This window comes from Equus asinus, chromosome 1, assembly GCF_041296235.1.
Source record: "Equus asinus isolate D_3611 breed Donkey chromosome 1, EquAss-T2T_v2, whole genome shotgun sequence".
Taxonomy (NCBI): Eukaryota; Metazoa; Chordata; class Mammalia; order Perissodactyla; family Equidae; genus Equus; species Equus asinus.
The window spans coordinates 174,422,268-174,437,574 of NC_091790.1; the positions used below are offsets into that span (position 1 = coordinate 174,422,268).

Consider the following 15,307-nt stretch of genomic DNA (forward strand, 5'->3'; position numbering starts at 1 on the left):
GCCTTGGTCCCTTTAACCTAAATTAGGTTAATGTAATACAGTAAAATCATTTACATACATGCATTAATAACAATAATGTTATAGTTATCAATTATCAAGTGGCTACAGCAAGGCACCAAAGTAAGCCCTTTATCCAAAAACGCAGTGATTTTTAGATCTGCAATGCTACCAGGGTGCTCCACACCTCAGTGACAAGCACGAACACTGGAAGCCTCAAGCCTCAGCATCCATTGCTCACAGAGGCAAATCTATCCCATGGTGGTGATACCCATTTGCCTTTGCCAGTTTTCAGATTAGCTGGAGGAGGGTGATGGTAGAGGGCCATTTCCTTCAAAACCTGGCTGTGCGACTTTATTTATCAGACCCCTGGGCGGAACCACACCTTGAATAACACTCTGCTGTATGGACAAAATGTGTTCCTGACAATCATTTATGACATTTTCTTTCTTAATTTTTTTTTTTTTTTGAGGAAGATTAGCCCTGAGCTAACTACTGCCAATCCTCCTCTTTTTTCTGAGGAAAGCTGGCCCTGAGCTAACATCCGTGCCCATCTTCCTCTAGTTTATATGTGGGATGCCTACCACACCACGCAAGGTATGCCAAGCGGTGCCATGTCCACACCCTGGATCCGAACTGGCGAACCCCAGGCTGCCAAGAAGTGGAATGTGTGAACTTAACCGCTGCGCCACCGGGCCGGCCCCATTTATGACATTTTCTTAACGCAACTATTTAATTATACAATAATTCTTCTATAATAATTATAATTATTTTAATGATCATGCCAAAAAGCCATAAAATTAAGCTGTCATGAATAATTTGCTTTTAAAACTGGTGGTAATATGTGTTTTGAAAGTGTTTTAGTATATATGAGTGAACAGAATAAAACACATTCTGATATAACAAGCTGATAGATTAATCGCATGGTAAAACTCGTTCTTCTCTCAATCTTAACCTTCCTTTTACAACATGGTGCTGTTGAAAACACACAGGCGTTCCTATCAGACAGACTGGGATTTGAACTCTGACTGCTTTGCTCCTTAGCTGTGTGATCTCACGCACGTCATCTTGTAACTTGTTTAGTTATCTGTAAGATGAGCTTGTTGTAAGGACTCGCTGAGGTCCCGTATATAAAGCGTCCAGCACAGTTCTGGCATAGCAGCAGACTGCCCCTAGTTGTTAGTTCTCCTGGTTTAAGAGGAACGAAACCAATCAGGGACAATTCACATTTATAGAGCACTTATTATGCTCATCAGAAAGCAGATCTTATCTTTATAAGTTCTTCAGAGTATGTTTTATGGTGCCTATCAAACAGAAATAACCAGGTATCACCTGACTCATCCTATTTGGAAGCTTTGACTGTATCTTCAGTAGAGTGCATCTTCCAACTCTAAACTTCATTAGGGCTCCTGTCTTGGAGGTAAGGTGTTAATGTACCGCATTCCTGGCACAGCCCAAGTACGAATTTGGAGCTGTGTTCAGAACTTGTGCATCAGCAAGCAGCTGCAATGTGGTTAGTTTCTTGCATTTATCAAAATAGCAAGTGCAATCATAAAGCCTCATCAAGGGCTTTTATGTTCTTTACTCTCTAAGTATTATTTGAGGCATAAAAGCATTTTTATACTAACAGGCAACATTATGTAATGGCTGCATTGTGAACATTCAAGGTTTTCAGCACCAGCAGTTGCCAGAAGTGAGCTTTGAATGTATTTAATCAATGAACTAAGTATCAGGTTATTGAGCCCATAAACATAAATAAACCCAGAAATTTAACTTCTTCTCCATTGCAGGACTGCTGATACCTAGCATGATGGATCGCACACTGCTTGCACCGAGGCCAATGCTGGAGTCAGTCGTGTTATTAAACTTCATGTCTTCCAGACTCCACCATCCATCAGAAGAGATTGCTTGGAAATGATTTGTCAGAGCTTGACTCACTGCTTTTGAAAAATCATCCCATGATGTCTGTTTGCGGATATTTAAAGCACATATTGTGTTTTCGCATTCAAAGTCATCGGAACCATAGTTGCCTGGTTGAATCTCACCCACTGAAATCCTTAAGGGTATTTTAAGGGCATCTGTTGGAAGAACAAAAGAATTAAGAAAAAAAAAATCCTGATAGAAGAAAACAGCAAATAAGCAGATATGAACATTTTAAAAACAAAGGAAAGGGCAGCTATCATATTTTTTTAAAGAACATTAATTGAATGTTCTACTAGAGTAAACTTTGGTCTCCCAGTCTCTTCACAGTTTCTTTGGAACCACATTGTTTGAACTGTTTACTTTTCCTTTATCTTTGGCCTTTTCTATTTCATTCACTCTTCCCCTTCAGCAAGATTCTAAAATTCTTAAAAAAGAAAAAAAAAATCTGAGAAAACTAAAGCTCTCTCTTGACCCTGAATTCTCTTTGTTGCCCTTTCTCTTCACCTTCATTGACACCATCATGAATAAGGCATGAATAATTGCGCAGGTCAGTGTGCTTAGGACAGTGGCTTCAGACCCATACAGACCTTGGTCCGAGCCTCAGGGTCAGCCTTCTAGTAGCCCTGTGTACTTGCTACATTGCCTTGATCTCTCTATACACCAATTTCTTCTGCAAAACGGAAGGAATGTGCAATTGAGTTGTTATAAAGAGTAAATGAACTCATGTTTAGAATAGATTTCACACACTCTTTGTTATATGGTAAGTACTAGTAAATATTTGAGAAACAGTACATGGTGCAGAAGCTTTTTAAATGATCTTTCCAATCTCTCTGTGACACCAACTGACTGAGGCCCCACTGAGATGGGCAGCACCCTATGTACTTCGGTTCTCGCAAATTCAATTATATGCTTAGCAAGAGTCACTTGTGTTTATTCCCAACCTTCTATGTCTGCTGAACTCATTACCATAATTAGTAAATTAAATATTCCATAAACTGATGAAATGAGTTACTACTCCTATGAAAATTAAATTGAACACTTTAGAGACGCTGAACAAAGGAGATGCCAAAAACAAAAGTCATCTAATTACGTATGGATGAGACAACTACATAAAATTAGAAAAAAATTTCTCTCTAAACAGATACTGCCTTTAGTTTGCTTCATAAACATGTTTAAGTCTTCAAACACCAGAAATCATAGAAGCAGCATTAAAAGCATGGCTTGTTCGTAACAAGAATACGTGGAACTCTAATCATTAACATAAAAGTTGATGAAAAAATGACTTTGTGTGTTTTAAATTAAATATTTAAAAATCCGTATTTTTATGATCCACTTCTTAAACTGATTTTTCCATTAACTGAACAATTACAGGATTATTTTATTTCCGACTGTCAATTCTCAGTTCTCATCTTACTTATCAACAGCATCTGACACAACTGATCTCTGTCTGCTCTCTGATACACTCCTACTGGATTTCTTCAGATCTCATTGGTCACTCTTCACTGCTGTTCCCTTGCTGGTCCCTCCACTTTTTCTTAATGATAGAGTGTTGCAAGGCTCAATTCTCTTATTTTTTCTATTTGTATTCACTTCCTTAGTGATCTCATCCAGTCCCATAACTTTAAATATCATCTATAGACTGCTGACTCTCAGATTTATATATCCAGCTCATACTCATCTCTGGAATTCCTGCTGACTTGACATCTCCCCAGAGATGTCCTAACCGACATCTCAAGTTATTCATACATCCAAAACTGAACTCCTGATCTTCAATAGCAAAATCTGCTTCAGCCACAGCCTTCCCCTTGACAGGTGATGGCAACTCCATCCTATCAGTTGTTCAGGCGGAATACCTCAGAGTTATCCATGCATCCCCTCTCTCCCCGACATCACATTCAATCCTTCAGGAAGTTCTGTTGGCTCTACCTTCAGCTATATCCAGAACCCAACCACATCTCACTTCCTCATCTGCTATAACCTAGACTGAGCTGTTATTATTGTCTCTCACCTGAATCACTACATTACTGGCCTAACGAGTCTCCCTGATTCTACCTGTGACTTCCTACAGTCTGTTCTCAACAAAGCAGCCAGAGATACTTTTAAAATGTACATCAGATCCTGCCACTCCCGAGCTCAAATGCTGAAATGGCTAACTTAAGTCCCTGCGATGGCCTACAAATTCCAACAAGATCAGACCTCCACCCTCACCCTATCCTGTAACTTCTCTCCCCTCGCTCATGCTAACCCAGTCACTCTGCCCTCCCTGCACTTCCTCAGACAAAACAGGTTCACTGCGCCTACTTTAGAGCCTCTGTCCACTCGATGTTCTGCATGGAAAGCTCTTCCCTGAGATATCTACATAGCTGCCCTCCTCACCTCCTTCAAGTGTTTGCTTAGATGTCTTATCATTGAGGCCACGCTGACCATCATTTAAAAAACTGAAACCCACCTCACACTCGCAATCCCCATTAGTCTTTTCCATAGTACCTATTAGCATCTCTCATACCATAGAATGAGTTACTCTTAAGTTTATGATTTATTTCCTGTCTCTTAATATTAGAATATAAGCTAAAGTTGAATTACTGTTACAGCTGGCTGACTGGATGGATTGAGTGATAATCTTGACATGAGAGGTCATGATATTTTGTATGATCTAACACTTCATTTTTATAAACACACAAGTGAACTTTTCATAAAACGTGCATCTACTTTTAAAGTCAGAAGGGACCCAAAAGATCCTCAATTATCTTCATAGACAGGTAGGCAACCAGATGTCGAGAGAGAACCATCTTACCTACATTCATACAACCAGCTAATGGCAAAGTACCCAGCCAGGATTTCTGATACCTTGCTAATCTTATGTCTAGAACGACAATCAAAGTCAGAAGAAAAGAGCAATGATTATTTAAATACTGTCCACGGTCACTAAAATACAAGGAAGATCTAGCATTATTTGAATAGCAACTGATTCTGTAAGAAGCCATTCTCCATGGAAAAAAATAATCATCACATTTATAATCAATAAAGTGTTTTTGTAGTAGCTAGGGTTCAAAGAAGGCTATGAAGAGAATGAGAAAACTGTAGCTGCATTAATATTTTCCCATTGTCCCAGAGGCCCCAGCAGTGTGGATGAAGGATGAAAACAAAGCTGCGAACGGCACTCACTCAGATTCTCCAGCAGATGCTTGCAGTCATCAGTGGCAACATCATGCACAGTGCGACTGCACTTATCTCTCCTTTCTGGCTCAAGCCCTCCATGCCTGCACAAGATTTCTAGGCAATTCTGTAAAGACAAGAGCTCTATTACCTCACATCCAAATGGATAAACTCAAGCAAAAAATCCAAGGGAAAAGTCAGTTGCCTGTAGCAAGCAAATCAGGAGTTATCAGCTAGAAATCTTATTTCAATTCCAGCAACCCAAATATACAGATTAATCTAAACACTGTCTCAAAATGAAAAGCAACGAGTGTTTCATTTAAATGCGAATCACAGGATCGAAACATTGCTCCACAGAACAGCCTCTTAGGCTTCAAGAGGAAAAAAATTAGCTTACTAATCACTTAATTTGCAGAGTGAAATTAAGAAAGAAATTGACTTCAGCACACAGTATCCTTTTATGGTAATTTGGCAATGTAAAGCAAAAAGACTTTTGCTACGACCAGATGCTCCTTGCCGTCTTCTAGACTATGAACTGCTTTTCTGGTCACATAAGCACAGGGTTCCAATTTTAACAATTCTGTCTCGGAGTCCTCATCAGCACATTTATATCTGAGATCTTATGCTGTCCTATTTTTTTTATTTGAAAAATATGAAAGCCATGTTGACTGAGTTTTTAGAAAAACATTCCCAATACATATTGAAGTTACGTGCCCTCTCTTTATCAGCTTTTTCTTCTTCTCTGTTGCTTCAGGAAATCTCCATTCAAAAAATATCAGTACCCTTACGAACTGAAAAGTCTTAGTTCTCCAAAATTTTTCAAATCAAAGTAGAAGACAATATATAGGTAACATTTTCAAATAAATAATTGCACAGCAGGATATTACATCAGGATATTTATTCAAGGAACTCTGTTATATCAACTTTTACCACTCCATGATTTGTTTACTGATTTCCCACCAGAATAAGCACAAGACTGAATAGACCAGAAACCATGAAAAGGAACTAACAACAAAAACAAGCATCATCCTTCTCATCACTCCCCTCGCCCCACATATACACACACCACACACACAGGCTCTGGGCTGACTTCCACTTCTGACAACATAGCAAACCAGGCAGTCTGAAAAGCTTTCTCTAATCTTGGTGTAAAATACTCTTTTTTCTATTTGGTAAAACATACCTTTTTCCTTTTTTATGTAAATATTTTTATTGACATATAATATCCAAATTAAAAAGTACACAATAAATATACAGCTTGAAGAACAACCACAAAGTGAACACACTTGTGTAAGGAGCACTTTGGAAGGCTCCTTTATGTTCCATCTCAATCACTGTCCTCCCCCCTAACAGGCTACTACTATTATGATTTCTAATATCAGAGATTGATTGAGCCCGTTTATGAACTTTATACAAATGGAATCATACTGCAGGTACACTTTTGTATTTGGTTTCTTTTCATCCAATATAACGTCTGTAAAATTCATCCATGTGTTGGGGATAGGCATAGTTCAGCCTTTTTTTTTTTTTAATTACTGTGCAGAATTCCATCATATAAATATACCACAATTAGTCTATTATCTTGTTGGTGGACTTTCGGGTTCTCCTAAGAACATTCTAGTACACTTCCTCTGGGGACACACGTACGCATTCCTGTTGAGTATAAGGACAGAGTTGGACTGCTGGGTCACAGGGTACACACATGTTCTACATCAGTATGCACTGCAAAGAGCTTTCAAAAGTGGCGATACCGATTTCCACTCCCACCAGGAGTATATGTGAGTTCTGGTTGCTTCATACTGTCCCCCAAAACATAGTTTAAATGCAATCACGAGTTCACAAGGAAGTAAAGGAAATCCCTAAGGGTCAAAGAAAACAAAGAGTAAGCTGAAACCACCAATTAAATGAAATTTGAGCAGGAAGCCAGTGCTGGTTTGAGGGCAAAGCCAACACAGGGACTCTTTCTGGATGCTGGGGGGATAAAAGACAAGGTCTTGGGACTCACAAAATGGAGGAGGTGAACCAGAGGAACCCTGAGTAAATAAAATCTGTCTGCCTGCAATGGGAACCAACTAGGACATTCATTTCTCACTGGCCCTGCTCAGGTTGGAGGAATCTCCTCTAACAATGGTAACCCAAGCCTGGCTTTCACGGGTCTGAGGTTCAGATTTAAGAAATCATTAAGCTAAGAAATGAACTGAAGACAGTCAAATATATAAATGACAGTTCTTATCAAACCGTTATTACTAATTTGTACAACACCAATAAATGTATAAGATAGTTAACAAGAAATTCACAAATGTGGAATTAGAAAGTAGTAAGAGAATTAAGTAGAATACAATCTGAGCACTAAACTTGGTGAATTCCTAGATGATAAGAGATAAAAATAATACATTTATTACAAAAGTGAGTACTTACAGCAAAAGCAGGTAAGAGCACAAACAGACCTGGATTCTAATCCTGACAATATAAATTATTTTATCTCTGACTTTTGGTAAATCATTTAAAATTTTTCTGTTTCAATTTCCTCACCTGTATTTCATAGAGGTGCTAAGTGACTTGAATGAAAAGATGCATAAAAAGCTTTTATATTCTTGATGTATACTAAACTCTCAATGTTTATTAGCTGCTGTTATTATTATAATTAACACAATCATCACCAATTAGAAAAGAGCCCAAATATTCAGTTAAGTGGTAAGGAATTACAGCACATCATCAAATGTCACTGATCTCAATATAATTCTAGGCAATGTTACTTCAAATTACAAACAGAAATGATAAAAGATGCAACCAAAATCTGCGAGATTCTTTTATGTCTGACCTTCAATATGGGTTGTATATAATTTTATTTCACTCAGGTAGGTCAATGGGCAAAAATATAAGCAGTGACTTTCTCTACAAGGGAGCACAAAATGTCAGTCCCCACAAGGATAGCAGGACAACACGTATCCAAACACCGCTGCAAGGGTGAATTCTAGAGCGCCATGCTGGGCTGCATGGGGAACATAAAGAAGATGAAAACTTTGACCCAGTTGACACTTAAAAACGATAGCTACAACAACTATGGAGTGCACACTAAGTTTCAAGCACAGTTCCAACAGTGTATAAGTCTTTAGTGCTTGTCAATTCTTACAACTTAATGAAAGAGGTACTAAGCACCTCTGCCCCAGGCGCCATGTTACAGCTGAGGGTTATGACCACAAATAATGTAATAGTTCTGTTTCTCAGGGAGGAATGCAAAGTGTAGTGAAGAGACATGGGGAAAATGCACACAGACAGAGTGGGCTGTTCAAGAATGTCCAAAGTTTTGGGGCCGGCCCAGTGGCATAGTGGTTAAGTTTGCGGGCTCTGCTTCAGTGGCCCAGAGTGTGCAGGTTCAGATCCCAGGTACAGACCTATACACCGCTCATCAAGCCATGCTGAGGCGGCATCCCACATAAAAAACAGAGGAAGGTTGGCACAGGTGTTAGCTCAGGGACAATCTTCCTTACCAAAACCAAAACCAAAACAACAAAGTTTTACTACATGGAGGAGGAAAAGGAGGAGGGAAAGGTGGAAAAAGGAATCTAAGCTCTCTCCTTAAAGGGTGGGATTGTGTAAAGAGGATAAATGCTGTGAAGCCAGTCACTAGTTCTGGAAATGGATTCCCAGCGGGCCCAAACTGAGCAGGGTGTTCTACCCAATTGATGTAGAACAAGAGATCTGGATGAATTAATTTAAGCCAAAGTCCTATTAATTACCAGACAGATAACATCTGTAATAACAGAGACTTAAAAAGCAGTGGCTCAGGTTCATCCTTCACTTCCTCTCACACCCTACTTGCCAAGACTTAGGTAGGTGGCCATAGGTAACTGCAATGGAGGTTGGAGAATGTAGTCTTATTCTGGGTGGCCATAGACCCCACCAAAAACTGAAGGATCCGTTACTATAGAGGAAGGGGAGAGGAGATGTTGAGGGCCAACGAACCATCTCTGCCATGGTCCTTTAAAGAGAGCTGAGAAGCAAGGTACCAGTGCAGGGAGACTAAGTAGAAACCCCAAGTCCAAAGAGCTAGAGATAGAATCAAAGTCAAGGTGGGAAGCTGAGAATCTGAGATTGGGCAGAGAGAATGAAAGCAAAAGCAGTTTGCAAACGCACAGGTCAGGTCCAGCACAGGGGCTGGGAACAACCTTTGGGTGTGGGTGTACCCACTGTTTTTCAGGGCAAGGGAGATGAAGACTGTTAAAATGGGAAATAATGGCATAAGCAAGAAGGTAGATACAGCGGTGAGTAGCCAACAATGAAGACGGCTGGAGTCAGCTGTGACGGGCTGAGCACTAAGGAGTCTGGATGCTTTTCTACAGGCATGAAGCTATGTTCAGATAGGAAGGTGCCATGATCAGCTCGGTTCTGAAAACCAACTGCTGCATTTGGAAGAAATATTGGAAAGGAGGGAGGTGACAGGAAGGAGACCAGTTAAGAAAGAAGTGTAATAATCCATTTACTCGTTGCTTCAGCAAGCATTTAGTACTGTGGGCCAGAGACTGCTGGAAACAGTACACACAAAGATGGAGAAGTGACTTTTTGGAGGAGGCAGACAGGGAGAGGGGCATGCAAACAATTCAGGAAAGTACAAGCTCTCTAAGTGAAGTATGGAGAGGTGCCCTGGGAACACCTAACTGCTGGAAGCTAAGGTTTAAGCTGAGATATTTCCAGGCAGGGAAAGGTCAGGACAGGAGCAGAGGCCATTTGAGGTAATGGGAACAGCAGATGCAAAGACAGGGAGAGAAGAGAGAGCACAGGATGTGTGCACAGCAGCTGGTAGCGCAGGGTTAGAGCAAAGAATGTACAAGGGAAGGAGATAGGAAGTATGCCTGTGGAGGTATAGTGAGGCCAGATCAGTAATGGACTTGTCTGTCATGATAAAGGTCTGGCCCTTCTCCTAGAACTGACAGAGCCTTGGAAAGATGAAAGGTAAATTACATGACCGACTTCCCCTGTTAGAAAGGCCCCTCTCAAGGCAGCGTAACGGAGTCGGAGAGACGGAAGACGAGGAGACCATGGCAGGGCCCTCTACGAGTCTAGAGAGCAGATGGTGAGGGTTCTGCAAAGGCAGAGCCATGAGATACGGAGGAGGCAACACATGCAAAATTCATTTACAAAGGAATAAAATTTAGAGTTGTATCAATCATTTGAATTCATTAAGTGAGGAAGATGAAGCAAGTAAACTGAAATGTTAGGTGACGTTATTAGACTAAGAGAGGAAGAACAAGAGACGCAGCAGCCTAGCTAAGGAGCATACACATGGGGGCGCAAGGATGCATCCACGTGGAGCTGACGGACGGAAGCAAAAATGAATAAGGTTATCAAGAGGGTTACCATAAAACTGTCTAATCTGGGACACTTTTAAGAGTAAAAAGGGGGCACTGTCAATAAGTACCCTGAAATGACAGGCATAAACAAAGACTGTATTGGGCAAACCGGGAAATTTGTTCCTCTAGTTATCAAGGGGATGCCCTATAAACTGTGGCCCTCCTGGATAGGACCTTTCCGGATGGATTCAGGAAACAGGTGGACTAGAGATAAGGTTTTGGAATCTCTTTAGATTATACTCTCAGGATCAATAAGGTCATTTAAGGGAGAATGTACAGACTGAGAAGAGAAAAAGGGTCAAGCCCAGATCCATGAAAGGCGTGAGTGGAAAACACTGGAAAGTCCATGTCTTGGGTGTGGGGTAAGGCATGACCCTTCCACCTGGTTGGCTAAGTTTGTGTTAAAATTCTAAAGGATTCTGTCAGTTGATCACTGCTGCCCAAATTAAGAAAGGATACAATACCCTGCACTGAACATTCTGGAATGAGTGTTAAAAAAAAAAAAAGCATTCCCTTTGTTTACAGAGTTGAGTCAGTCCAGCCTGTTCAAAAATAATTTTATAAAAATTAAGGGAGAAAAAGAAATAATCACGGAGAAGCAAAAACAGATTCCCGAGAATTCTATTTATCTTGATTAACTTCTAGTCCCAAAGACTTGGTCCAACTTCACAGGTATCGCGAGTCTTTCTCTTCTCCTAGCCAGGTACCCAACTCTGAGTGACAAGGAAGAAATTTAGTGACTCCCATCATCTTTTTCTCTTTGCAGCTATGACCTAGAGAGAAGGAACCTAAATCTTTGGGCCCCATGTGGGCCTGTGCACTTGAGACACACAACTCATCACGACCACTCAGTCGAGGTGGATGCTACAGTGTGAGAGGAAATACCTGACATTCACATGACTAAAAGCTAACAACGCATCAGACAGACCACAATCCTAACATGATGCAAGAATGGCCTAAAGCTGGCAACAAGAGGGCCACTGCCTGACCAGAGGACAGTGGCCCTGCCATAGATGACCTCTAGGACGCTGGAAATAAATGTCTGGAAGACAGTAAAAAGCCAGGTGTGGAGATTTGGGACTAGTTATTGTAGAAACCACAGTTAAAGCTGACAGACTGGGTAAGCTCTTAAAAAATAGGACTAGGCAATTGCGAATGGAGCTTGGGAGCTGCTTATGTCTAAAAAACAAAAGAGAAAAACCAGAAAAACAAAGAGAAAGCCTGGTCATCAAATTCAGAGGGGAAGTGAGGAGGGGGAAGTGTTCTGGAAGTTGAGAGAGGAGTTTGCATTAAATAGTTAACATGTTAAACAACCCAGAAAGACTGAGTAAGAGCATGAGTGATAGGAAGTCACTGGCTTTGGCCATATATAAACTAGAATTATAATCTACTCCTGAAGTCAAAAACACACACAGGCCCCCAAATAAAGAATCTCTTTGTATGAGAACGTCAACAACAGAGATGCTCAAATCCAAACCATCTCCCTACTGTTTCAGCTGCAAGAACTTGGCATGTCAAAGGTCTCATGACAGAACAGAGAGTTTCACTAAGAAACTCTTCTATCTGTTGACACCGTGATGAAAACAGGTTTATCCTCAATGATTAGCTCAGTTCTGAGTAGTCACAGGCCAGCTTTAGAGAGAGGTACTCCTATTACCAAACATTAGATGATGATTTGCATCAATTGCTCAACCATTGGGAAAAAGACCAAGGACTAAAATGGAAAAAGCACTGATTTGGGAAACAGATCTTCTATGAATTGATCTTGGGGAATGAGTTACACTATTTCCCAAGATGTAGTTTTTTCATCTACAAGATGAGGGGTTTGGACTGGATGAGCGACGTCCCTTTGAGTTCTGAAATCCCACCATTCTTTACTGAAAAACATGAAACTGAACTCATCTTCTTGAGTAATGATGATACTACTACCTTATGTAGGTTGACACAAATATGCTACTGTAGAGAGAAAAAACATTCATTTTTTAAAGCTTTACTTGTGGTCAGTGTAGAATCTTTTACTCATATAATGATTAACTCAGAACTGTAATTTATTTTCACAGAAAACTAGTCCTAGTAATTTAGCTGTAAATGGATTACCCTGCTGGAGAACTATCTTAGCCAGGATATAAACATCGTATTAGGCAAATAATACAAAAATCTTCTCCAATGTCTTTGACTAGGAAGGAAGGTATAATGTGGTATAGAGTGGAGAGAAATGAAATCAGACAATCTGGGCTTCATTCCCAACTTCTATCTATTAATCCCTTCGGGGTTTAAACGTCCTAATCATAAGATGAAGAGGTTAGACTGGAAGATTAAGTATCCACTGTAGGCCTAAAAAAATCTATTATTTTGCAGTGTGTGAATGTTGTCAGTCATGCTCAGTTTTTAAAATCTCTCCTTTCTTGTTCAAAATTCCTCTCATGCTTCCTAAATTAAGAGTATACAGGGAGAGTCATATTATATGCGAGAAAGAGGTCATATTTCCCTTTACTCAACAATGACAGAGCATCCATGTTGCCAGGGACTCAAGAATCCATGAAGATACCATCCTTGATTGTAAAGAGCACCAGGACTAATAAGAAGTTCATAATTCAGGAGCTGGGTGGCAACACAAGATCCCCACAACTGCAGGGTAACTCACCCTGGGGAGTGGATTCCTTTCTCTGCCTAGCACGAGAGGTTCAGTAGCTGAACATTCTAGATCAGTGATGCTCAGAGTTTCTTCTGCTTTTTTTCTTTTTCTTTTTTTTTTTTGGCCTCCAAGTTAAGTGCACGCACAATCCACTCTTATCAGTCACATCTCACATCCTACTCAAAGATTTTCTTTAGGGAGTGGAAGTAGGCAGCGAACTACTCCTTCGGTGTACCTTTCCACCATCAAACGAGATTCACTGTCTTAGATTAACTGTGAATTTACAGATTTACAGATTTAAATTTTTCACAATTCCCTTCTTTGTCCCCTAAAAATGTGTATGTCAAATGCTATAACATTCCATTCAAATTCAAATCACAGAATTTCTGTAGGTGTTTTTGTTAAATGGTAAAATGGGACGAAACTACTACTAACACTAAAACTACTACTAATACTTCCACACTGACCTAAATCATGCCATTTTCTCACTTTTCTTTTTTTCAAAGCCAAAGCCCAAAATGAACAGCTTCTGCTCTAGTCCTCAATAACAGGAAGTTACCCAACCAGGAGCATCAAATGTACATTTCAAGCCATTCCTAGATTTCTACAGCTGCATGAACATATAGCACTTAAATTCAGCATGGCCAAATCCACATTCTATCTTCTTGATCACAATGATGCCTCTTCTTCTCTCTTTCTGGGAAAGCCACTATTATCCTCATTTCTCATATCTAATCTGTCTGCCATCCTTAGACATTTCTAGTCTGTAATCTCTGTCACTATTTCCACCACTCTCATCATCTTTCACCTAGCCTCTCTCCCTGCCACTAATTTTTTCATAACCCCAAATCTTCTAAATGTTATTGCTAAATTAATCAATTTAAACTGTAGAGCTGAATATTTTGCTCCTTTGCACAAACCTTTCTAAGGTTTTACGCTGACTAGTAAATAAAGCCCAAACCCCCTAATATGTTCCGGAAGGCCCAGACCCTACTATGAACTCCCAGTCTAGCCTTATTCTCACTAATCATTGTTAGCTGAGTTGGAGCTCTTGTCCACCTCCCTACTTCTAGCCTCTGTCCCTGCTGCCCCTTCCATGTGAACAACTCTTTCCCAGTGATGAGACTGGGCAAATTCCCACTGGCCAAATTTAACCCACTCTGCAAGGCCCCAAATCATTTCCATCTCTTCCAGAATGAGCCAGTTCTGAGCCTAATATTCTGCATCTCTGTGCTCTGAAATATGTGCATTCTCTCTTTTCTCACAAAGACAAAAATTTGCATTTTTATACTGTTCCAACCACATCTATTACCCTTGGTTTAATTTTTCGTGCTTCTTTTACCCTACACTTGTCTTGTACCCTGCATCCTTTCGTCTGGGCTAGGAGTTACCTAATGGCCTAAGTGATCCCTGCAAATGTTTGCACACACAGTGCCTCACACTTGTGAGTTGCCTAATAGCTCATTATTGCTAAAGCATATTATTGCTAATGTGATTTAAATGAATAAGCATGAGTGAATGACCTAGTATATTATGTTATTTCCTTAATAAACAGAATCTTTTTCTACTGTAACTGATGAGTGGAATCTAGAGCTCCCTCCTACATATCAATAAGACAGCACAGGCAGGGCATAAGTGAGGCAGTTCAGAGCAGAGGGCACGCATCTGAACCCTGGCCCTCCAAGTAACAGGTTGGCTGTGGTACCGAATTGAACAATCCAGCAGACTAAATCAATACCAAAATTATATCCTGATTTTGGATAAGAGAAAATGTCTGAAATTACTCCTACATTTCTTGTTAACAAACTTCAAATATAATTTTTATGAAAACTCTCATATACACTTGACCATAAATATCTGCTGGATAGAAAAGTCAGTTTCTATTGGTAGCTAATCATCTCCTGCAATCGTATCACTCAGTCTCCACTCATCAAGTTACCAATGTGTAAGGAGGCCGCTGCTACCAGACACACCTTAAAACCCTTTGAAGCGGCAATATGGGCAGCAGTCCAGCCTTCTCTGTCGGCGTGGTTAATGAGGTCTGCAGGAACCACAGGCTTGAATGTGCCTTCACGACTCTCTTCTCCTTGATGGTCCAAGTCAAAGACGCTTGACTCCGGCTCCTCCTTATGCAAAGAGCTTCCATGAGCTGGCGCTCTGTGGTACATAAGAAGCTTGAGGCTGTCCACATTACCAGTGTCCACAGCTGCGTGAACTGGTGTCCAGCCATCCTGAAAATAAAATG

General features: G+C 40.3%; 1 protein-coding gene across 7 annotated transcripts in view; it reads right to left on the minus strand.

Moving 5' to 3' along the window:
* CTTNBP2 (cortactin binding protein 2) overlaps positions 1-15,307 on the minus strand; it is a 153,252-nt gene that overhangs the window by 41,447 nt on the left and 96,498 nt on the right. For all 7 annotated transcript variants that reach the window (XR_011504125.1, XM_014838473.3, XM_070512386.1 and 4 more), the window contains 3 exons: positions 15,036-15,293; positions 5,086-5,203; positions 1,800-2,075 (listed from right to left, as the gene is read on the minus strand). Coding sequence is in view for 6 of the 7 variants with exons in the window: in XM_014838473.3 (XP_014693959.3) it covers positions 1,800-2,075; positions 5,086-5,203; positions 15,036-15,293 (652 nt within the window). In the remaining variant the exon portion in view is untranslated. The remainder of the gene's footprint in view (positions 1-1,799; positions 2,076-5,085; positions 5,204-15,035; positions 15,294-15,307) is intronic.